The following is a 26053-nucleotide window of genomic DNA, read 5'->3' as shown; positions in this document are numbered from 1 at the left end:
CGAAATTAATGGAAAAACTGCGACGGAGACGTTGACAAAAGAGACGCCTGTATTGTTTCGAGTGCAGTATGTATATATATATATATATATATATATGGCACGCGGGCGGAAAAGTTCGCAGAGCAGAAAAATACTATAGCGCTAAACGTTTCTTTTTTTCTATGCGCACACAATGAAAAAATATATAGGTAGGTTCGTGAAAAAAAATATTTAAAAACGGTCATTTTTCGTTTTTCATTTTCATTTTTTTTTTTTTTGAAAAGAAAGTATGCACCTCTCCAGAGACGTTGTGGTTGTGGGGGGGGGGGAAGTAGATCGGTAGGGTTAGGTAATGCGTATATATAGCGCACAACATTAATTAATGTACGACGACAACACTGTATATAATATAATACCCACTCCTGCTGGTGCTGCAGCGCGGCGGGCGAGAACAAAATGAAGATATGATTAATTGTCCGCGGGACCGAACACAAACTTCTTGATATGATGAAACCGTGCTCGCATTATATTGTTTTCAGGAGAAAAGGATTATTCTCAAAGGCACGCACGCTTTCGCGAGTCAGCGTTGATAGATCGCTGGGACGAGATAAATAACGCGTGTCCTCGCGGAAGAACTAAAAGAGAAAAAGACGTTTTGCAGTCCCGCGATCGCCTAACCTACATCTGCGCAACAACGGGATTTTTCGCTTTTGGACGTCCGTCTTCTCGATCGATTTTTGAACGAATTGTGTGTACACGATTATAAATACCGGAGGAAAAAATCAAATTACTTTAAAAGGGCAATATTTCCTATTTTATTTTATAGGCGAACAATTTTTGATTTGGGCCCTTATTATTTACAAAAAGGATATAAATGTTCTACTAATAATTTTCTTGTGATCGGGGTGAAAAAAAATGATCATTTAAAAAAAGGAAAAAGTACAGCTTATATATTATATCTACGATATAAAACTGTTCATGTTTTTACAAAAATAGGGTTGCCGCGTCTTACCTATATATCTTCATAGTAATAATATATATGCAAATTATGCGCACAGATGTGTTTGTCCGGTAATCGACATTATCGTTAGGTATGTATATTATATAATAATATATTTATATATTTAAGTATATTATGCAGTTGTAGGTACTCACTGTTTTTGGTAAACGTGACAATTTTCAGCACTTTGCCGTAACGCGAAAATATCTGCGAAAATAAAAAAAAAACACATTATTTTGTTGTTATTGTAGTATGGCGGCGAACAGTATTATTATAATATGTATTCACGTCTATTAGTACCACGTGCAGCATTCAGATAATATAATAAATATGCATTAAAAATTGTTCAATTTTATTTAGCCTTTGCGTCACTGATCCCTTCACCTACCCTCCATCGTACTCGTAACGTTTTCTTGGAGGTATATTACATAAATTATTGCACCGACCTGCGCGCACTACACGCCTACGGACGGCCGCAATTATACGAATTAACGAAAATACCTGTAAAACGGTGTTTTTTACACCCCGACCGCGTTTTTTTTTTTTACAGCGCTTTAATAAAATAGTTATATTATAAGTAAATTATGTAATAAATTAATTTATGTAGTTATACACACACTATGCGCGTATAATATAATAGGTAGACATATAGGTAGTTCCTTTTTTTGCACAGAATGTTTGTAAAATGTATTATTAAGTTAAACGCAAAATAAAGAACCACTCACAAATGTTTTGTGAACGTTAGCTTTTTAACCGGGCAACAAAAAAAATATGAACATGTATTAATTGAACTATTATTTTGTTTTAATTATCAAATTTTTTTTGATTTCCATTACGAATTAATTTTCCGTTGCGCCCAAACGACGCAAGCGTTATATTATTGTTATAATATATCATTACCTAAGTATTTAAAATGAAGTTTATTTCTTAATATACTGTGAAGTACCTATATTATATATATAAACAATGTTACGCACGAAGCAAGGTATATTAGGAACAATATTATATAATATTGTTCCGGACATTTAACCGTATAATTTTTTGACTTGTAACTCTGACGTTATTTTGATATTCCTACCTACGTTTTTGTTTCTGGAAACTTATTTAACATACACGCATAAACATATTATTCTTTTCCGGGAAAATGTAATTTGTCTACTTCAGTGAACGATGCAGTGCGTATACTTAGCGAACCATATTATATACAAATAAAGTAGGTAAGTACCAATATAATATATGTATATCGAATATATACGGAATGATCGATACACGTTCCGTAACATTTTTGATTTTCAATTTACTGGTATGAATATAAATTGTCTATGTTTGAGTTAAAAAAAAACTCAACAACAGCAATCATCTTGTATGATAAAACGAAATATACCAACTATAACAGGGTTTTGAGGGTGTATACAACCCTTAAAACACGATATTAATACATCAGTACCTATATAGATTATAGTATACAGTTTGTATGGTGTACATTATACAATACAAATATTAAGCACAATAGTCTACATTGATTAAACATTTAAATTTGTTAAAAAAAAAAAAAAATCAAATAACCATTAACTATAGAGCTGAGAAGAAAGTTTCGTTCAAAGAATAATAAAAAAAAAACTAAACTAACCTACACTATACTTTATGGTAATACTCTTGCAGCACCACGCTAATCTACATTTTAACTAACTTTTGTTCAAACATTTACCGTATAAAACAATTTCATAAAATTAATTTTTACCCTAAAACTTATCAGACGCGTATAAATTATTAATTATATTTTCTCAAAAATCGAAAACTTATGAAACATTCATGCGTGTACAACGATTATCGTCACACAGCGCCGTGCTGTGAAAAATAGAAAATGCAAACGGGATAATAACCGTCGGACGCGTCAGAAGTATTTTGAAGTTTTTTAATGGAGGGGCTAATAGTATTTCCAACACAGAGCATGGCTATTTCGCAAAAAGTACTGTTTAATAATAAAAAAATAATGAATAAATAAAATGTTTTAAACTTCAACGCACAGCGTTCGATTTTTCGATTCACGGCAAAGAAGCACTGGTGTTTCATCCGAAAAAAAAATGAAATCCAACGAATTCATTATATACGCTATAACAATATTATTTGCGCGCGGAGAATCGGCAGAGTCATCCCAAAATGACAAAGGATCGTCGCCGAAATAAGTCGTATAATATTTATTATTATGGAGATACCTACTCGTTTAAATAAAATATAATATTGTAACCGTGCAACGGTCGACGAAAAGCGGGCAACGGTCTATATATACACCACGCATATACATTCGGGCATTTCTCAAAGTCCGTTTCCCTACGTCCGAATTCCACTCGCGTTCGAGTCCAAGTCGGCTATCGACAGACGAAAGCTGCCAACGCGAGGATATCCTCTCCGATGTTTTTAATACCAGATATAGGGTCTTTGCCCGGGACCCGCGTGACCCGTGTATTATTAAATATTAAGAGATTTACTGAAATTTTCCACGATCCGCGCATATACAACGTAATACCTATTATAATAATATACAACATTATTACGCGGCGGAGCCTCTCGCACTGTATATACCTACACACTGCCTATTTATATGTAACACGAGTTAGGCGTATACGGCGATGCAGCCTTTGAAACCGACGACATAATATACAACACGTATATATAATTGTATTTCGCACTGAAATTAATGTCGAGGGCCCGTTTAATACGAGCGGGGTCAATCTTCTGGTGCTCGCAAACCTGAGTACACGTACATATATATATATATATGGAGGTACCTACGCGTAAGTGTATGTGGTCGGGACTTGCGTAATTCTAATGCTCTCTCGTATAAAGGGACTCTCTATCGCCTACGTATATATATACATCGTCGTATATAAAACGACACCGTGCACACCTGCAGCTGCCGTCCCGAACTATATACCCTCACCCCCTAACGATACGATACGTGCTTACGGACGAGCTATATACGGTATTAGGTGGGTGCTCGGCGCATGCACATCACCCTCTCACCCCGCGACTAAATAACGTTATACATATTATAATAATATTGTACGTATACATAGAACATAGTACATAAATACCTACGGGGATACGCGTGTACACACCAAATAATATGTATATATGCGAAGACGCATCCATTCGAAATTACTCATTACGTATTTAGTGAATAAAATATGGTCTCTGTTGAATCATACATAAGGAGCCGCGACTGTATATTATTATCACGTGCGTATATGTTGTATATCATATACATTATGCACCGGCGGATTACGCACGTGTATCGGGATTCAGGGGGGGGGGGGGCAACGACCGACCCTCACAATTAGCCCGGTTGCTCCGTCGTTATGGTATACACCAACCACTATGATATACAGTCTATATACGCTTGCAATTAGTACGGCTCAGCTATATTTCCGAGCGAAAAACAATATTTTCGAAGACCCGATTTCCTTCTATATGTATAAATATAATAATATACTTGGTTTATATATATAGGTATAGGTACAACGGAGACGCGCGCAAGGCGTATTATATTTATGCACTATACATAGGCACGAAATTGAACGAATTTCCCGCGCGTTCGGTGCGGACGGAAAACGAAACATTATACTATATAATACAATATTATGTTTATTTTTCATTTGATTCGCAGAAAACCAGTAAATATTATGATACAGAAGCGAACGGAAATGATGCGATGGATAAATAAATTAACCCGATAAGTTTTTTTTCGAATATCTAGATTCTTCTTACATTTATTCTCGTGTAATATCTGGATGAAATTCCAAAGTCGCAATTTTCCGATATAATAAGCCTCGTATATTACACGACTACGTTACAACTGTATTATTATTATTAAAAGCTTGGTCATTGTATATGTGCATTGAAAGGGTATGCACACGATTGAACAGTTTTTATAATATACGAAATACCTATATAATGCAGTTATTTAGACGGAAAAAATGCTTAAAGGTCACATCGAGGCATAATATATTCTAACGAACCGTTGCGTTTATTGGAAACTACGACTGCAGAAAAACTGTTGCTGTTATATGTATACAGAGTGTTTAATCAGTTAGAAAACGGATGTCCTGGGTTCGATTCAAAACTTTTTGAATACTTATCACAAAAGATTTCGACGTGATAACCTCACGTGTTATATATTAATAAATTAGATAGCTACCACACAACAAATCGATGTCCAAAAATTGCACATCCTGGTTTTCTCGTAATTAATTTATAAGATCATAGCTAAATATTGTTCCTTTTTACTACTCGTTTATTACTAAATGACTTATAAGGTTTGAAGATGACTAAGAGTCCACAAATATGTGACGTAATATAGTACGTAAAATATAAATCGTACATTATAATAGTATTCATTTTAAGGAGACTAATATTGTTATGCGTAGTACACAAATATATGAACATAAAACTTTTAGCAAAACTGACCAGGATAAAAATTTTGGACTTTCCGTGACTTTTGACGAAAATAAAATAACATAATATGATCCATGTTCCTCGTTGGCGAGATGGTAAAAATTCATATTGCATTACAGGAATTCGTTAGATTTACTGTACGCACCCATCCAATATATACACGGAACAATCATTCCCCTCAAACATAAGACTTACCTAGTAAAAACGAATCCATGTAATTAAAAAAAACTAGTTTCGTTAAAATAAAAAAAGTTATTTTTTTAAAATATCGTAGTTTAAATGATTTAGGTATATTAGGTAGGTACCACTTAAACATTCATCCACCACCCTAACAATGGTAAAGTGTAATATTATAGTAATTTGCAGTCGGATGTATTCTCCACCAGCAGAAATTAAACCGTACGCAGAACAAATTACGGCGGCGGAAAATGTATAGGTATATTATAATACATATTATATGTACATTTGCGGTATTATATAGCCATGTAGGTCTGCCACGCTGTGAACGACGAAACTCGGCGCCGGGACGGGCAGCAATAGATTTCCGGTAAGTCTTATTTATTGTTTTCTTCTGTTTTTATTTTTGCGAATCTAATTACGTTTTACAGTCCCCGAATGCCGATCGGTTCCGTGCGCGCACCAAAGTTTTAATCTGCCAACTTTCATTCATCAATTATATACACTGCCAGCGAAAACGGCCTCACGCTGCACGGCTGCCGCCCCTTATTCCACCACCTCCCCGGACATCGCTGCCTCGGTCCCGCGATACCACCGCCGTTGCAGCACTTCTCCCGCCATCCACGACTCCGGAAATCCGGACGCCGCCGCCGCCACCACAGGGCCCTTTGAGGTTATAACGCTGTATCGTAAACTAATCCATTACCGCGCGCGCGGATAATACCCCGCGGACGCCTCCACCGAAGACCCCCGAGGTAACCGTGGTGTATATATTATAAACGTGCGATTTTTCCCGTCGAAAACCGACGTGTTCTCTTGGGGTGGGGGTTGTCGGTGGTGATCGTGGGGTATGCGGGAGGGGGGTCCGACCGACCTTTTCGAGTATATAGAAATGCATCAAACGGTACGTGCCCAGTCGCAAAAATAACTCCGCAAAGAACGTTATAATATGTATACACGTGTACATTATTATTATCGACGATACTAGTCGGCGGCCATACCTGAAAGCACGCCGCTCTGCTGCTATAATATTATACGGACGAGCGAGACTTTTATATATAACAGATCCGTAAGATGTAACCTCAGATCCGGTGCGCGTATATTTATATACGTAAAATAAGGTCCCACCCGTTTAGCCAGTACGGCACGCCTGTAAAGCTACCTGTACAGTGTACATATTAGATATTATATACCTACATAAAATATGCATTAATATCTACGATCGGTATGTATAGCCACAGTATAGATATCATAATAAACAATAATATATATATATATATACCTACATTATAATAATATTATAATGCGTGGCCGCTCGATTTTTGATCTCCCACCAACCGTGAACGACCATATTGTATGCGACGTAGGGCTGAAATTATCGGATAGGTGAAAGGAGAGCGACGCAACATCGTTCGATCAGTAACTACGACTATAATATATATAATATATAGATATTATATATTATATTTAAATATACCGGTTATAACCTAACCTGCCATGCCCGCGATGCATCACCATTATAGTTGTCGCACTACGTATTGAAAATGGCATTTACAAACGAGTACGTTAGGTATTTATTTTATTGTATTTTGAAGCCGCGTCACGGATTAATATGACATAAGATAAAGTGCTATGAAATTGATAACAGGTCGATCAACTGGAATATCGTAGGTTAGTATGGTGCCCACCGCAGTGCAAATGTGCGACGGATAAAAATCGAAAAAAAATTTTTAAAAAAAAATTTATATTTTACACTATCGGAGATATTATAATCACGAGCGATATTTTACTCGATTATTTTTGGAAGTCGCACGCGAGATTGAAACGGGGACGCAGCATTTGCGACGAGTGATTGTCATTATGTAACTATGCCGTACATTAATCAAGCGAGCTCGTAATAGGCGTACGTGCCGCAGCCGTATCGCCGGGACAGGTCGCCCACGCTGTGATGGTGGGTAAGGGAAAAGGAGGACACGATAAATTTAGGTAATATACGTGTATGATCATCACTAATCATCGATGTACATTTTTAATATCAAACAAGACGGATTAAAACCAAACAATGCTTTTAGAATAATCACAAAAACCGCGTACATGTACCTCCAATGCGCATTATAATAATAATTGCGTTTTAATGCAACACACGACGATGCGCGGATAACCACACACGGGAAATTATTTTTTATTCCGCTCGCTACGTGTATTCTGTACACATACGACGATATCATTATTTAATGCGGTTTCGATGTGATAAATCATGTCGTTGTTGTTTTTACATTATATGATATATTATTATTATTATTAATATTATTTAGCGGACAGAGCCCGCCAAACTATCCCGGTATGTAGCAGGTACAGCGGGTAGGTACACCTGATGCACAACTATATACAAGTATGGTTATGACGTGGAAAGAAAATTCGGTATTTAAAAATATTAACACTGAACGCGGCGAATAAAACAATATATTATGTGTGATTATAATGTGTTTAATATAGAGCTTTTTAAAGCGATTAGATGTTATAGTCTCATCGGTGGATACATTATTATAATATTATCGGCGTACGTCGTATTTTTGACAGACAGAATTGATCGTTTGAGTGTTTTTTTCTTTTTTAAGCGTAAGCGCAGGCAGCATCCGTAATATAGCAGAGTACAAAATTCTTTTGGTGGAAAAACGCGCAGTCATCGTAGGCATACAGGTATATATGAAAATGTATATTATACCAGCTATAAAAAAAAATAATAATAATATCACCTCCATATACATATAGCCAGCGGATTACCGAGAGCCAATATTGCTGATACACTTCTCTCATCCCTAGGCGGCGGCGGAGACTTTGGGATTTCCCCCATCGTTCTTGCCGCCATCCACACACTTCGATATTTTATTGAAATATGAATATTGTTCGACGACATAAAGCGACTATATAATATAGTATAGACGTGAACGCGATCGGTTAACGGAGTAGACTTTTTTGAGAGATCATGATGGCGTCCCACGAGGAAACGACTACGACGATGTCGACGCGTCGTAGTGTTCGCTGCAGAAGACTATTTGTATACGCGCATATAATAATATACACAAAACCGAAGTGATTTATGGAGCCAATTTGCAAAAAAACGTCTAATTGGGTTTTTTCGTCTCTTACACTACACAGGTATATACTACTACAAAAGGATTGTTAAAAACTTTTCCGAAAAAAAAACCGACTCCAGTCGTTATTTTTATTAGCTGTTGTCGTTGTCGCACAAAAAACCGAGACCGCCTTTCCTAAATACGTTGTCGTATTAAATAATAATATACAGGTATATAAGGTCCGAGCGTTTCTATACGATACGTAAGGTCTTAATTAAATTTTTGCTTTGTAGGTACACCGTAATATAATATATTATAATTCGATTTTATTCAGAATTTTTTGTTTGTCGAAAACCGCAAATATATTGTATATAATGTGCGTACCTATAAGTTTTTTTTCCATCCTTTCTACGCGGTGGTGCTCTTGAAATTCTATTATAAATGTTTTATGAAAAAACTTTTCAATTTTACTGACAATATTTACTTAAATTATGACAAAAACCATTCATTAAAAAACGAGCATTACTACGTTCTAACCCAATTATTTTCAAATTTAATAACAACGAGTTTCTCTCTATAGGATCCGAAAGAAGAAAAAAATACATAAACGAGAGCAATTTGTTTTTAATTTCCATAGAATTATCGGTATCAGATTTAAGTGCATCTTTCAAGTAAAAATTAATTGCTCTACTTTTTAATGGATAATAATTACACAATTAATAAAAAATCGATGGTACAAGCGTGCAACAATAATATTATTGGTAGTACCTATCTACCTCCTCAAAAATTAAATAAAAAAAATGTATTAAAATATTTTATTGAGTTTCAACACATTAACAGTTTAGAATTGTAGTGAATCGATAATTATATTCTGACTTAACCTTTAGACATTGGGTTTGAAACGGTAATTTTTTTAAGCAATTATTACTTTTTTGATAAAAAAAATGCTATAGTAGGTACATTATTAAATACTTAGATAATATAAATTTGGGCACAAATTACGACCCTTACCGAAACCAAGGAGCTTAGTAACTTTTATTTCTTACATAGGGGTGTGAGCCTGTGAATAAATGCACACTCAAATGCATTTAAAATGCAGAAAAATAATATTTTATGTTTGACATATTATAATATTTTAGTTTAAAACACTTGTATAGATGAAAAATTCAAAAATAAATTAAGACTAAACAATTAAGATATTGTATAAAGAGTTAGGTACCACGAAAAAAATCATTGCAAAGTATACATGATTAAAAACCCACGCCCATATTTTTGCTATTGGCATTTAATACCTAACATATGAAAAGAAGGTATATTTGAAAACCATAATTTAAACATATTAAATACAAGAAAAATTCGAATAAACAAAAAACTAGAAACACAAAACAACATAAAGGTAATTTCAATTATTTTATCCTAGGGTCCCAGCCTTATAAATACAAAAAACGCCATATAATAAAAAATAAAAGTTTTAAAATGGACTTCATTATTATACAACAGTATATAGTAATAACGATTCAAACTTTTTCGAGTAAGAAATAGCTACAAATTCACAACCCTCACAATTACGCGTCATACATATCGTAGTAAGCATTTTAAAAACGATTTATTAATTATCCAGGGCAAAAAAGTAAAAACCTGCTATTTACTTAAATATATATTATTGCGTGTTACATAATATATACACTAATATATAATGTGCTAACCAAATAACTTTTTTCGCTACCTATTCGTATACGAACATGGGTGTGAATAAATATATATATATATATATTAAAGTGAAAATATTCGACATTTCTTTTCTTCATAATTCTCGAAGCAATTTAATGATTAAATATTTACCCACGAGCTTACCATAAAACTTAGTTTAAACCACCACAATTCACTCTCACCGCTAAAACGCTAAGGCGCGGCGTCGATACTGGGGGTTGTTGGGAGTTGGGACATCTAGTGGTTTTGTATGTGAGCATAATTGCGTATTATATTCCTGTATACTTATACATATGTATATAGGTACGTATTATATGACTGACTTTCGGAAGGGGCGGAGGGATAATACCCAGTAGAACTACCTCTACACGGCGCCGCACTCGAACACGTGTCAACACACTCGACACAATAATCATCTCAAAAGTAAAAGTCAATGAAATAATATAATAATAACGCCAACGAAGGTGGCGGGCTCAGCAACAAAATTCCTCGGCGAACGAGGTATGTATTATAATCGCGTCTATCACGCAAACGAATTGAAAACATATTATAATAATATCAGGTAGGTATATGTACACAATACACACGGAACGCGGCCTATATAAATGTATCATAATATATTATATTAAACGTAAACATCGTTGTGAGCACCGATATACGCGACAATGACGAGACGCCACTTCATATAAAGGTATAATATATGTGTACAGTGTACTTTTACTCAACTTTGCAATGTATATACATATTGTGTGTATATGTTTCGTGTGCAAGTGCGCTCGAGCGTTATTGTGGGCGGTACACACGACGCGGTGTTTTTTTTTAATTTCCACTCATTTAATATTCATTTAAAAAGCCCAAGGCGGCCCGAATTTGTTATTTTAATTTAATAATTTACAGCGTAATATACGCGGAGAGTGTGTATAATATAATATATTATATACATGGGCGATTCTCCCAGCAAGTTCTCCAACAATTTTTCCTTTAATCGTAGTGCATTTACTCAGATCCTGATTTTTGGAATTTTTTATTAAACTTTAAGCCAAATATTACGTAATATTTATTTTTAATTTTTAATTTCTAAATTTTTATTACTGTTACTGAGTGATACAAGTTTCTCTTTTTTACAACGAATACCACCTTCCTTTTTTTTTTTATTGTAAACTGCTAATCAAAACACGTTGATATATATATATATAGGTATATAAAAATCCAAATTTGAAAGAGTTTTTTCTGAGTTATTAAACCTTATATGTATTAAGGATAATATTGTCTTAATATGAATGATGAGTATAATATTTTAGCGGTTCGCCAAAGAGATTAGATAAACTAAAACTATAAAAAATTATCATTTTTTGTCCAACACAGATTTTTCTTAACAAAATAATAATAAAAAAGTTTTATCACATTTTAACAGCTTAAAATGTTTAGTTTTTATATTGAATATACGTGTTCCTATTAATCTATACTATCATCATAAATATTGAATGTGCATGGAACAAATAAAACACAACTATATTCAGTGCACATTGAAATGTGTATGGGGAGCGAAAGGGTTAAAAGACAAACAATGCTATTTAATGAAACTATGATGATTTTAAAATTATAATTAATATTACATACCTATTATATTAAAGTTTTATTTTTTGTAAAAATTGATGGGGGAGGTATAATCCAATAAACCCGTCTGGGTTGAGCTAAGTATATACAAATAAAAGAGTGCCATAAAATGCACACTTAAACAAAACACACGCGAAAACGTCCAGACCATAATAATTATTACAGGAAGCAACAATTTACGGAAAAACCTCTTGAGACAGCATACTAAATTTCTTAATTTAATGAAGTTTGGAAATACAATTATCTAATTGAAATTTTATTTAGAAGTGTATGCTGTATTTTTCAAATCATTTTGAAAAATATTAACAGAGTTAGGTATAGTCAATTTAACTAGAAATTATTGTAGCATATTTTCATAATTGTATTTCTTTATAAACTTATTTTATAGAATATTTTTAAAAAAAAAAATCATTGTAAAACAATATATTCCCGAAATAATAAGGTATCAATAATAATGAGTGATATCCCAACAAAAACACTCCGCCAAACTCTGTGTAAAAAAACGTTAAGTAGATTGTAAATAAAAAAACGCCTCTAAAAGATGTGATATCATTTTATAGCTAAGTCTTTGAACTATAAATATCATTTATACTAAAAAATTCTGCTAAATAATTTAACTTGGCTTTAGTTAAATAGTTAAAAGTACTCTCTATAGCATAATTATTACCTAATATAATGTTCTGTCCACTATCATTGAAATATATAGTGTATTAATTATCAAGTGTTTAAAGACACATTCAATTATTCAGCAGACTATTTCAACATAAATGATATCTATAGTTAAAAGACTAAGTAAAATTATGTTACAACTTTTAGAGCAGTTTTTTTACATTGAGTTTGGCGGAGTGTTTTTATCGGGATTAATAGTACACTAAATATACATTTTATACTCTATGTAATAACAATATTAAGGACTATTATCCTTATTGCACAAAGGGTAATATCTCAAAACGAAATAAAATAATTTTGATTTAAAAGCCTTAAGATATTCAAAAAAATTTTCTGTTTAATTTAGAGAAAAAAAAGGCAGTTCTCATTTGAAAAAAATATTTGTAACCCCGCCGGACACTCCTTAAACTGTATAAAAAAATATGGTCTCAAGTATACTTTAAAATTGCTTTAAATAGGAATTCAAATAAAAGTGGGGTGAACCTTGATTTGGTGTATCAGTAGAAAAAAAAATCTCTTTTATAATAAATAGTTTCATCGAGTCTCTCCTCGCTTTTATTTTATGCCACGCACACACACAAACAATTTCAGGAAATTTAATTTTACAATAATAATTATTATTATTCAAAACAAACATTAAAAAAAAAAAAAAATCAATATTGAAAATCGTAAAAAAAGGTTGGACGCACATTGTCAAATCGCTCTTATATATGAGCGAGTTGATAGGAAATCGTGTAGTGAAGAGTGAGTAGAAATTAAGAGCCGTTGCGGATTTATTATGTTATATTATAATACACACGTAAGCAAGATTAAATAACTATATTTGTATGACTAATTTAATTTTTTGTTTTGCAAGGCGTCGACCTCGATTGTTGCCCTCTCCTAGGGTCGATGGTTTTTGAAACGATTTGGTAGTACCTATACTAACACCGTTTTCAAGCAATAAAAATATCCAACAACTGTGTACCGTACATATATTATTATATCGTACGATTATTGTATGTTATTATTACTTATTATAGGAGTGCGGCCACGACAATGGCGGTGGCGTATGAAGGTAAAAAAAAATAATAATAACGAGACGACGTATATAAATCCTACATATATATGCTCATATTAGCTTGTATACGTGAGTGAGTGCGGCGGAGGGTTAATGATGACGATGTTTTATAATATACGGTTTTCGGGGCGACGACGCCGACGTCGAAGGGTGGTAAAATCATTGGCGGTGGCAGTGGAGGTATATGTATATAAATATGTATATATAGTGGCGTGGAGGCGATGCGAGTGAAATCTTGACACTAAATGAATATTAATAACGCCTTGTGGGAAACGCGAGCCCTGTACGAGCGGCGGCGGCGGCGGCGACGGATTAATGGTCGTTTTCCAAACACAACGGTCCTTATATATATATATATATATCCATTTATAATATATATTTAAATATATATGCACAGGCTATATACACTTATATATACACTGCAGCGTCTCTTTTGTCGGCGGCGCCGTCCTCGTTTTCAAAACACGGAATCCGGTTTTAATTAATATTCGTTTTATACGGCCCACGGATTTTTGCGTTAAAACCACCACCACCACAGCCACCACCACCGTCACATCATCCTCTCCCCGTTCCCGGGACGACCCAAAGTATAAAGGATTAACCGACACCTTTGTGCCCGCGTGTGCACATCAAACTTAATTTTTCACACGTCATAATATTATATATAATATATTTAAATATTTTTATGGCGTATACGCATAATATGCACAATACGACAGCGGGGGTGGATAACTTTTTTGAACGAGTAGAGGGTTATTAGTATGCGGTTTTGATGGTGACGACTTTTACTTTGAATATACAATGTAATATGATATAATGATGCCGTGCATTGCGCCGTGAGTTCACATATTATTACAATCATTTATGTTATATATTATTGCAGCTTATACTGCGCATGCGTGCTTCACGAGCGATGGTGATATAGGAGAGAGGTCATTTCCGCCAACGACCCTCCCCAGCCGCGATCGTTCGACCGGACACCGTAGTTTCAACCTTTCGGACAATTGGGTGGTGGTTGTGAAAGGTGGTGGGGTGATAATCGCTGGCCGAGGGGTCGTAGGCTGATCCGTCAATGTTCGATAACTGGTGCGAGATACGCACGTTTGACGTTTCAGGATCCCGTCGGAAAATTTAATTCCATTATAATATTATTCTGGATGGCACATAACTGATTTAGTGTACGTTGACTACGATTCCATTACGCTAGAAATATTGCCGTCAATACAGCAGCAGTCGTTAACAGGGCTTATATACGTCCGTGTATTCGGTACGTATCCAGCGGAGATTTCGAACGCTTTAATTATTATAATAATTATTATAATCAGCGATTTTCTTTCATAGACGACGCGTCCATCAATTAATTGGGTAAATTAAAAATGTCGTCGCAATGAACAATTTGAATACGAAATGGCGATGAAAAGAACGCGCGATTTATTAATATGTTAAATTACGCGTCATAATGTGGTAAATAATAATAATAATGTAGGTACCTACTAGAAAAATGTTTTTTTAATTTTTTTATTATTATTAATGCGAAATTCCATCAAAATAAACTAGATGTTTTATATACAGCACTGCAAATTTATTTGTAAATAACGGATCGTTAAACCATAATTATATAATATTCGCTTATTTTTAGTGCTCAAGCCTATACTATATTAAGCGTATTATAACAAATGTAGTATAATCACGTATGAATATAATATATAGGTTATGATACCTATTAAAATAGGGTGACAAATTATTACTCGGTAGTACAAGAGAGCAGAACTGGGAGGTGTTTGGAGACTTACGGTCGAATTATAAATTTATACATATATATGGGTTTGTTGCGTACAGTATATGTACCTGGACAAGAACGTTAAAACATTCTATAAGCAAATTCCTGTGCATAAAATATATAATAATAATATATAGTGTATATAAGTGTAATCGCTGCACATGAATCGAGTTCAGTCATGCAATTTGTTTTCGTTGATAAGTTTCATCCGTCGCTTTTCGTATTTTCAAAATACATTGTTGTGTTTACAATCGTTTCGGAGTTGAACAGCAATAATTCGTATATAGATGTAGTAGTAGGTATAGATACAATATAGTCGAATTCACACCGTTATGACATTTGGTCACTGTTAAAAAAATATTCGCCACAGCCAATGGCCCATCCACCGCACTAAATATACATTAGCTCAGCATTAGTCGTAGTGTATAAAAACCATTTCAATGGGGTTTGCGTTCGAATAACATACGCCGACAATAACGACAATAATATTATACACAATCGATAATATTATGATATCCGAGCGCGTTTTAAAACAGCAAAATTGATATTGTTGTGATAATATACGGAATTATGGAAAATATTAATTTTCACGTTTTTCTCGCTATCAAATCGTACATATATCATCGCTAAACAAAAATAGCATTGTCGAAAGTATACGAGTATATCACCTACAAAAATATTAGTGTCTTGCAGTTTTATAATCCCATGCATAGATAAATGTTAACGGGGTATTGTTTATATCCTATATTATGTAGTAAATAAAAAAAAAAAACATTTGGTTTTGTAAAAATATTAGCACAGTAATGCGAATTTGGCGAATAATTAGATATATTATTATACACGCGTATGCATAAAAGCAGGGCGAGTGATTATACATTTTGGAATACGCGTATATAATAATATATATACAAATACCGCCCCCGGAGTTAAAGACATTAGTTTTCAATTTCTCCCGCACACCGCGACGATCTCTATACCCCCGTTGGCGAGGGAACGCACGGCGGAGGGAGAAACAACAAATCTACACCCCTCCACAGCGTGTTTACGCCCGTCGCATCATCCCCTCCGCCCGTGGCGCACCCGTCACGAGCAAATCGGACGGCCATGGTATGTGTGTGTGTATATATACTAAATTATTAAATTATCAGATTTATCGATTACCGCCGCGACCCGACCCGGTATAAGAGGAGATTCTGCGTCGATGTTCGGCTTTACGCTATTCATGAGAAGTTGTACGCATTCCGGATCAGTTGATTGGATGTGCTCCGCGCGAGCTATCCCGCTTCCCTACCCTACTCACCCACGCATACACAGCACGCTATATTACCTTCTACGAGGCTCTTTTTAAATTATTAAACAACAAAAACACCGACGGGTGGGGGGGAGAAATACGCGCCGCACGGTAAGTTTGTAATTTTCCGTTTGTGTAATATAATAATATAGTCGGTCATCTCGGGGACCTAAAACAAATAACAATAACAATAACGATTTTCACACAGCGAATCGAAAATAGTGAGCGATACAGATCGCAGGAAGGGAGTGAGAAAGAGACACACAAATACAAAATCATAAAGAGAAACTCGCACACAGACATCTAGACAGAGAGAGAGAATTCCGCACACTCAATAACTAATGAAACCGTAAAAATCTTAATTTAAATAACTTAATCACAGATCGCGAATTTTCCCCAAGGACGGATTTTACTGCAATATTTAAATAATCGTCTAAATTAATGTAACGACGGAGATCCCACATTTCAAATTAAAGGCGAATAAATATTACATCAAATAATCCGAGGAGATATTTTCAGGTGAATATTTCAACGTTTTCCTCCGTCGACAATAATCGTGTAATAACTATTGAGACGTACCGAACATATATATTAATAATACGGCCCATTAAACACATATAATAGCAATATCAACGTTTTTTTAAAAATATTTTTAAAGATTTATTTAGTGGCGATTATTACAAAAAAAAAAAAAGAAAAAATAATAATGTTATCAAAATATCAATAAAGTGATCAGTATAGTATGCAATAAATAAGGATAATGTTATGCTTACCTGCTTGTTTTGTATACATATCGTTAAGACTGCAATTATTATAATCGCCTATTGTTTATTTATTTGCTTTCCGATACCGCGTGTAGCTGTGATGATAAGTGCATTATTATAGCGTCACAGCTGTCAACATAACACACCAAAAGCAAATAGCTAATATAATATATTAATCCCGTAGTATAATGACGAGTTGACTTTAACGAGAGGTAATCGAGTGTAAAGGACAAACAATGCGTGCACTGATGTTCGGAAGTATAAAGGTATAATACCCGGGAATAATAGTAGTAGTAGTAATAGTAAGATGAGGAGGAGGACGGTTGGGTAATAAGTCAACAGACAAAGTTACCACAGACAATATACGAGCAGAAGGGATTTAAGAATTAGTGTTTCTCTCAGACAGCGACGACGACGACGACGACAAGCAATACAAATAATAAAATAATATGTAAAGAGAGGAGGCGGAAAACGATTCGACTAAAACGACCAACCGCAATAGGTACATGCGTATACATAATATTATTTTACCAGACGGACATAAGTTCATCCTCTCCTCCTTCTAGACATGAATTCGTATTCAAATGTGCCGAGACGGTTGCGACGTTGACGGGAGAAACGACCCGAATAACGGACACCCAAAGACGATATGAGCCCGGTCGGTTGAACATCCGGTCCGTAATAATATAACGCGGGTGTGACACGATCAATCCTTCCTCTTAATCCAAAACTGACGGAATAAATCCTCGGACACGCGACCCACGATATACATACGTAACACGCGTATATATCTTTCTAGGAATAATATTGTAAAATGATAAAAAAAAAGTTCAACAAGTATGTCGCGTATATAATAGGAACATTGATCCAAATATTTCAACCATATACGACGTGCGCATAAAACGGAAACCTATTTTCAATATTGTCATATCATATTATAAAGGTTTGCAAGAGAGAATTTTTTACTTTCATATTACATGAAAACACGAACTATAATAAAGGGACAAAAACCAGAGACGCGTCGCCGTTTCTTTTTTCCGTTCACAATATATAATTTAAACACATCATCATATTGAATCATTAAATACCTATGGATTCTGCAAGCATTGACGTATTGTGATAACGTCGTACACAATACATTATAGTTCTAATGCGCAGTATTAATCTATACAATATAATGCATTTTATTATTTGATTAACAATATCAAATGTCTGGAGTATATATATTATATTTTAAAGACGATAAAATCGAAACGATATTCGCGAGTACCATAATTATTATGTTGAAAGGCAATATAATGATGATAAATAATGAACGATTAAGAATGTATTACATGTTTTCTATATATATATATATTATATTATGGCTGTATATACAACAAGTAGACTAAGGAGTTTAACGAAGAGTTTTCCGAAATGGAGGAGACGCGCACGCGGGTGGTGGAGCGTGAAGAAGGCGGAAGTTATCTTTATAGGATGTTTGTTTTCAAGTTAACTGCCAAACGCGTACGGTTAAAGTTTTTCGTTGGCTTTTTTTTCTCACACCCGCGATTTTCCGCAATAAACTATCCCATTTATTTGTATAAATAGGTAATATTATATTTATGCTATAATTTCTAATAAATACGTACGCATCATAATATATCATTCATATTTTGTCCATACGTTGCAAGGGAGTTTTTCTTTTCCCACGAAACAACGGGATGCGATAGATTTAATTACACTTGTAACACTGCATAATATGCACAACTGTAGCAGTATGTATTGTAGCTATGGTAGGGGGGGGGGAGCAGTTATACTAGCAAATTACGATTCACTGATGTTGAGGAGATAACGCATGCGCGTAAAATAATTACAATAATAATAAACTAAAGAGAGTTTGCGTAGCGTTGAAAAAATAATAAAAAATTCAAATTACAATAGTTCGGAGGACTAAGGAGACACAAAAACCGGCAATTATACGCGGTTTAACATATTTATACGTGTCTATATTTAAATATAAAAAACGTGTGCGGCGTACGTCGTCGAGACGGGGCGAAGGGAACACCGTCGTTTCTAGAGAATTGAAACGAGACGCCACAGAAAGGCCGCCGCCGTTTAATTGTTGATTTACATACGGAATTATGTGCAAACTACAGCGCGCGGAGAAGGACTCAGTGCTTATGCGTATACTGCACGACACGGACGGTCTGTCGATGAGGACGACAGTGGGTGTTCGGAGGGGGTGAGGTGTATCAAAAGTTTTAAGAGCTCCGCGGCGGCGGCGAATACTTTTAAAAAGAACTCGGGCGTATATTATATACATATACAGAGCAATAACTGGAGTGTAACCGAAACCATCGAGCCGGTTAATAGCGGGAGCGGGAGAGGTGTTCGGGGAGGTTAAACTTAATCCTATTTGTGCCGAGGTTAAGAGCGGCATAATATCGTATACAGTATATACGCCCTCCACCGCCGCCACCCACCCCTCATCACACGGTCTCCTCTTATCCCCAGATCGTTGTTTTTCGAGAAAACGCCACAGGGTGGTAGGTGTCTTCTACCGCGCTCGTCGCTAAATTTATTAACTCGTTCGCCTCCGCCGTCGCTCGTGATGCATCGTGAGTGTGTATAGAACATTATATATCACCTGTGCGCACGTGAAGTACATAATATTATATATATATTATAGTCTCTATACCAAATGTGTATATACGTATATGCGTGTATTATATAAAGGGATAATCTCTAAAACCCCCAAAGCACACATATACACAAGCGCTCCCGACTTTCACCTCTCCCCCTACGACCGCTAAACCATGATTTTCGCCCCAGCCCGGTGACCCGACCAGGGAGAGACTTGGCGCTAATTTGATATACGATTATAATGCATATATATACACCTATAATAATAATAATATATACGTTTATAATGCTTATATACATAAATTATTATATTGTAATGTTATCAAAGTACGCGGAAATAGCTCTCTTGCACATGGCATAGTGATGTGCTCGGGGTGTTATATTTTCAGCGGGCTTATTATTATTATTATTATTATTATTGTTATTACGACGACAACGGGTGAGACTATACAACGCGGTTCGGGAAAAGGGGTATTTATAGGTAGGTAGGTAGGTATGTATACACACGGAAATTTTCTATTTCTAAACATTTCTGAAAAGAATTTTCAGTCTTTCGCTCGATGGGGTGCATTATTATCGTAAAAAATACTTTTTATCTTAAATACATTTTTCCTTTACAACGCGTATATAATAAATATATAGGTAGTTGCATGCTTACCCACCCACCCACTAACATGCCTACATAACTACTTTTCCCTTATAAAAAATATTTCAATGCAATATGTGCGCGTGTTCATTATCATATGAAGGTATATAACCACCGCTAACAGTGTATGTATGGGATTTTTTATTACTAAGTATCTTTCACTTTGAAAATCATAAGGTTTAAATTATAATTGTAATATTTTGTATACAATTAAGGTATTTACAGGCGGTAAGTATAATACGGAATAAAATACGTGTACATCTGTCAATAAATCGTTGCGAATTTAATTTACCATATATGCCATGAATTACGCGTTATATTATATCGAAACGCGTTTAATGAAGAGACTCAACTCATCTATAATGATTGACTGGATAAAAATACAACAGTTTAAAATTGTCGATAACTTAATGTTAAACACACACACACACACACACACGGATATCACTCAACCACCCATAATATATTTACCTGCGACGTTAGGAAGCATATACGCGAAGCATACCTATACATTAAAATATGATTATACGGATTATACGAATGAAATTGTACGTATCGATTTAGACAAGGATGCGTAAATATTTTTAACGCAATCAAAACGTCTTTGCGGTATATAGTTTTAAATGAATCATAATATAGCGACACGAACAAGGCAACGAATCTCCAAATAGTATTTTGTAATGACTTAAAATTATGTAAACAAAATATATTTTTAAACGTTGATACTTTTCCAGAAAATGAGTATTGTTAATTTTGAAATAATCGCCTTGTAAGGTATAATATCATTGTAGCTACGTGGTTTTGCGCAGAAACAAAACCAATTTCGGCAACGCGTAATTAGTTTGGAAACAGGCACGTGTGCTCTTGCGTATTCAATTAACCATAGAAATTAATAAATATCATAACTGTAAAGGTACACACAATTATGAAATATGGTAATAATTCACGGGAGCGAGCTACAGGGGACCGATTATCGCAGTAACGTCAGTGATTGGAACGATTCAAATGACGTGTCAAAAACAGTAGGTATATTATAATATAATGAAATATGCACTCATGACCATCATCGGCAGCCCGATAATACTTATTAAAACGTGCACATATTATAGATAATAGTATAATATAATACAAAATTGCAATGCGAATGATTCGTTTTTCAACGCAACTAACAACGCATAACAATGCATAGGATCGAAACGTTAATAGAGTATAAAACTAACGACGCGGATAGTCCGAAGTTTGCGTTATGAAATTGCTGGGAATTATTTATCGAGCGATAATATAATTTATCAACGTTGCTACTTTATAGAGCATAATATAATAAAATATAGGTTTTGAGTACCTATTTTGTAGCATATTGTATGCCAATAAGAATAAGAATTTAAAATTTAAATTCAGTGTTTTTGTGTTTTTGTGTTCGAATGTTTATTTTAATAATAATTTGATTTAAATTGTTCTTGTCAGTAGCACTTTAACATGAACACAAAATACCGATTAGGTACGCGTTTGAATGGAAACGTATACGCGATTCGATATAATTACAGACTTATATCAAAATCAACGGAGTGACGGATACAAACTATAATTTCGATTTATCGTCGTCGGTGGCTATAGACACAAATTAGTAAATAAATATATTATGTTTATTGTTTATTCATAATTTATGTGTGTGGCAGGGGGGACAAACGTCCCAGTATGTTCACGAAAACTTTTTGCACCGCACCAAGTTTCCTGCACCGGGATCGCCAACCGGACAATATACAAATATTAAGTGGGTCTTACTCTCTATACTGTGTAATACACACTCGAAAACCGATTGGATCGAAATACAACGCCACGGGATCCGACGATCAAAACGATTGTACTGCACCTATAGTTGCTTTATTATACGGTCATATAATGTAATATGTAATACAATATACTTGTACCTACATAATATACATAATTCACTTAGTACTTGTGCATGTTGTTGCTGCAGTTACCCACGACGGGTGGTTTCCCGTGAACGGGGACAAAACGACATAATAAACTATATGTATATATTATATACTTTAAGTTTGTCGAGAGATACGCTTTTCCTCGTCTATGTGTGTGTGTGTGTGTGTGTTTGTACACACGCGCCATCACCGGTTGAAATTAGATCAAAAGAATTTATTCAAATTTTAATTATCATCGTGCACACTGCAGCGCAGAATAAATACGTCGCATTTTAATTGGTAAATAATTTATAAACAACGGCTGCCGACGTTCGGTGTCCGCACCGATCGATACTGATAAAAAAATATAAAGAAAAAACACGAAAGCTGCAGGACAGACTAGCCAGTCGTATTCGATATTTTTTGGGGATCGCACAGGGTAGTTTTTCCTCGAAAGCGAAACTATTAAGAAAATTGAAAAAAAAAACGACCTGTTCAATAACTGTTGTCTGTTATAAAAGACTGTCGAAAGACGACGCGGGCGGACGGAAACTTTTGGAGCTCTTTCACCGCACAGCACCGAGACGGTATCCACGCGGGAATAAAAATAAAAATCGAGAAAAAACGATTATCGTATAAAAACATATTTTCCATCGTCGCTTGGGATCTAAAAACAAGACTACCACGCTACCACCCGGGAGAGCAAAAAATGTGTATATTTTTAAAACTACATTGCACATTTGTTGACGAGATTATATCGTTTAGACGAAAAACAAAAATAAACGTCATAACAGACGGACCGACATTATATTATGATGTAAGTATACTCACGGAATATTATTGCACACATTATATTATAATGTCACGCAGCCATTAACTCATATATTTTATATTTATTCGTCACAAAGAGTCGTAATATGAAATATTCATCTGATTTTTTTTTGGGAAAGGACAAGCTCTGTGTTTGAGTATTCGAGAGTCCGAGCATATATGCCAAGTGAGAAAAAAATAACTCGTGTAGTACCTACAGCACACGACTGTCTATTTGCAAACATACATTTGCTATTAAGCGGGAAATACATTTTGAAAAAAAAAAAACCATTTTCCAGTTGCAACAACGTTGTGTAAATGTTTACTTTAATTATTTTTAATTGGATATAGAATACGAAAAAAGAATCATAAAAAAAGATAACCGTCGTAGTCGTTACACAAACTCTGGACTTGACTTTACGCACAACAATCCAATGATGACGGGATGGAATAACGAGGTAAGGAGAATTTTGTTTTATAAAACTGCTGCCTCTTCATATATACGCACGCGCATACATTACAATTTGTATACCGTCGACGTACTGAAAACATCAAATACTGATTTACATAGATCATGGAAATATTACCGAAACCAACAAGAATAACTATAACTATAACTTTTAATCTATATATTCCAACCAGTAACCATTTCATTGTAGTGATTCCATAATATAATATTATTAATATGCAAGACAATATTAACACCTATTACAAGTTAAATCATCGTAATATAAACAATTTTTAAATTTATGCGAATCTAGTTTTATTAGGACACCAATAATTTTCGGGGCCCAATTCACACTAATTATTATGTCTTTTTAGGATGGTCCGTCCAATTTTTATGTCAGAGAAGTAAACCATAGTGATTTATTTTAAAAGACAATTTTTATACATATAACTCTTATTTCTCTTAGTTATTCGTTCAATGTCGCCGTAGTAGATTGTTGGAAAAAGAGTGATTTATTTATCATTAATTATTATTTATAATACTTTTTTGTTTTGGTTTATAATTTATACAATATTACAAGTTAGAATGTTAGAATTCTTAACAGTAGAACTTCACGTGTTTTTTGGCAAAAATTCTTTACGATATAAATGTATTTTGACCCTAGACACTAAGAATGGCATATTTGTCAATTAAGTCACATTTAGAGGGGCGGTAATTGAATATGTAAAAATAAAAATGATTGTTAAAAAAACGTCAATCCATAGCTTTTTCCCTTAAAATATAATAAATTCGTGTTACTATTATAACATAACAAACGTAAATTGAATTAAATCATTGCAGCTAGTGTAATTTGAAACATCTTTTGAATAAGTAGCAAGCAGGACTTAAAACAATACGTTTACAGCAGATAAAAAAACCTTTTAGGTGGAGGTACATAGCGTTGCGTGCGGTCGCAATAAGACCACTACGGCCCGGGGGTCGTCGCGGAGCCAGGTCTTCGGTGTGGGGATTACACCTACTCAGTGGTGGTCGCGTGTTCGCGTGCGGATAAAAACACACCACGTTTCTCAGATGTACGTGAAAACGTGATGCCCGAGGGTCGACCGGGGGTGAGAGCGTAATATATAAGACCACAGCAACTTCAGACCGGCTTGCCTGCACGCACGCATATATATATAAAATATATAATATATATATATAAACACGCTACCCTACACACCTATCGCTATACAAACTATCCGGTGGCAGCAGCGGTGGAAGTTTAATGTGAAAACGTAATTAAATTTACGCCACAGGGGTAAACGGCGACGGCGGAGGATGGATTGCAGTCGATGGCTATAGAATGCGCGCGCGCGTGTTCCGTTTTACGATACGCTCGGCCAGTCCGAGTCTCGGAGTGTGGCGTCACGAAAGATCAGTGCAGTTGTAATTGCAAATATATATCGATTGCGAGATTTATAGGGTGCGTATACCACGTGATGGGCACATTGCATACCTATAGGTACCTAGTTAAAAGATGTTTAGTAAACACTTTTGATTGTCAACTGTTAAGATGGCCTTTACGTACATTGTATAATGTTCTATACCGCGACTGCACTGCCGCGGCCCCGGCGAAATATATAATAGATGCGTCGTACACGATTTGTAGACAGTGCAGTGTTTTTAAGACAGTAAAAAGTGTAGAGCTACAAAAACAATTGTGTATCTCCCATGGGCCCCTTAGCCACTCACTCTGATACGGCCTTTTGCTTCAAAATTGAAAAAATCCAGGGCCCAGCCTAAGCACTTGCCGCATATGTGCTAAAACGAGCCAACACAACAGCGGAGGATATGATGATCATAAATCTTCGTCATTAAATACTCTTATTTGGCTGAAAGGGAATTCTCTAACCTCCCCCTCACAACCATCCCATAACGTGGGTTGTGCTTACTATACGTACGACGTAATCGTTATTAATATAATAAGAATAATATTACTTATAATGAATTGTTCTGTTATCAGTTTTACAAGCAATATGGGGATGTAGTG

The 26053-nt window shown here is 34.9% G+C and overlaps 1 protein-coding gene across 8 annotated transcripts in view; it reads right to left on the bottom strand.

Annotated features, from left to right (window-relative positions):
• Nucleotides 1-26053, bottom strand: part of LOC100162918 (polypyrimidine tract-binding protein 2) — a 139003-nt gene that overhangs the window by 11209 nt on the left and 101741 nt on the right. For all 8 annotated transcript variants that reach the window (XM_029490329.1, XM_008185291.3, XM_029490330.1 and 5 more), the window contains one exon: nucleotides 1135-1186. In XM_029490329.1, the coding sequence (XP_029346189.1) occupies nucleotides 1135-1186 (52 nt within the window). The remainder of the gene's footprint in view (nucleotides 1-1134; nucleotides 1187-26053) is intronic.

Source organism: Acyrthosiphon pisum, chromosome A2 (genome assembly GCF_005508785.2).
Source record: "Acyrthosiphon pisum isolate AL4f chromosome A2, pea_aphid_22Mar2018_4r6ur, whole genome shotgun sequence".
In the NCBI taxonomy this organism is placed as follows: Eukaryota; Metazoa; Arthropoda; class Insecta; order Hemiptera; family Aphididae; genus Acyrthosiphon; species Acyrthosiphon pisum.
This window is presented reverse-complemented; position numbering and strand designations above follow the sequence as displayed.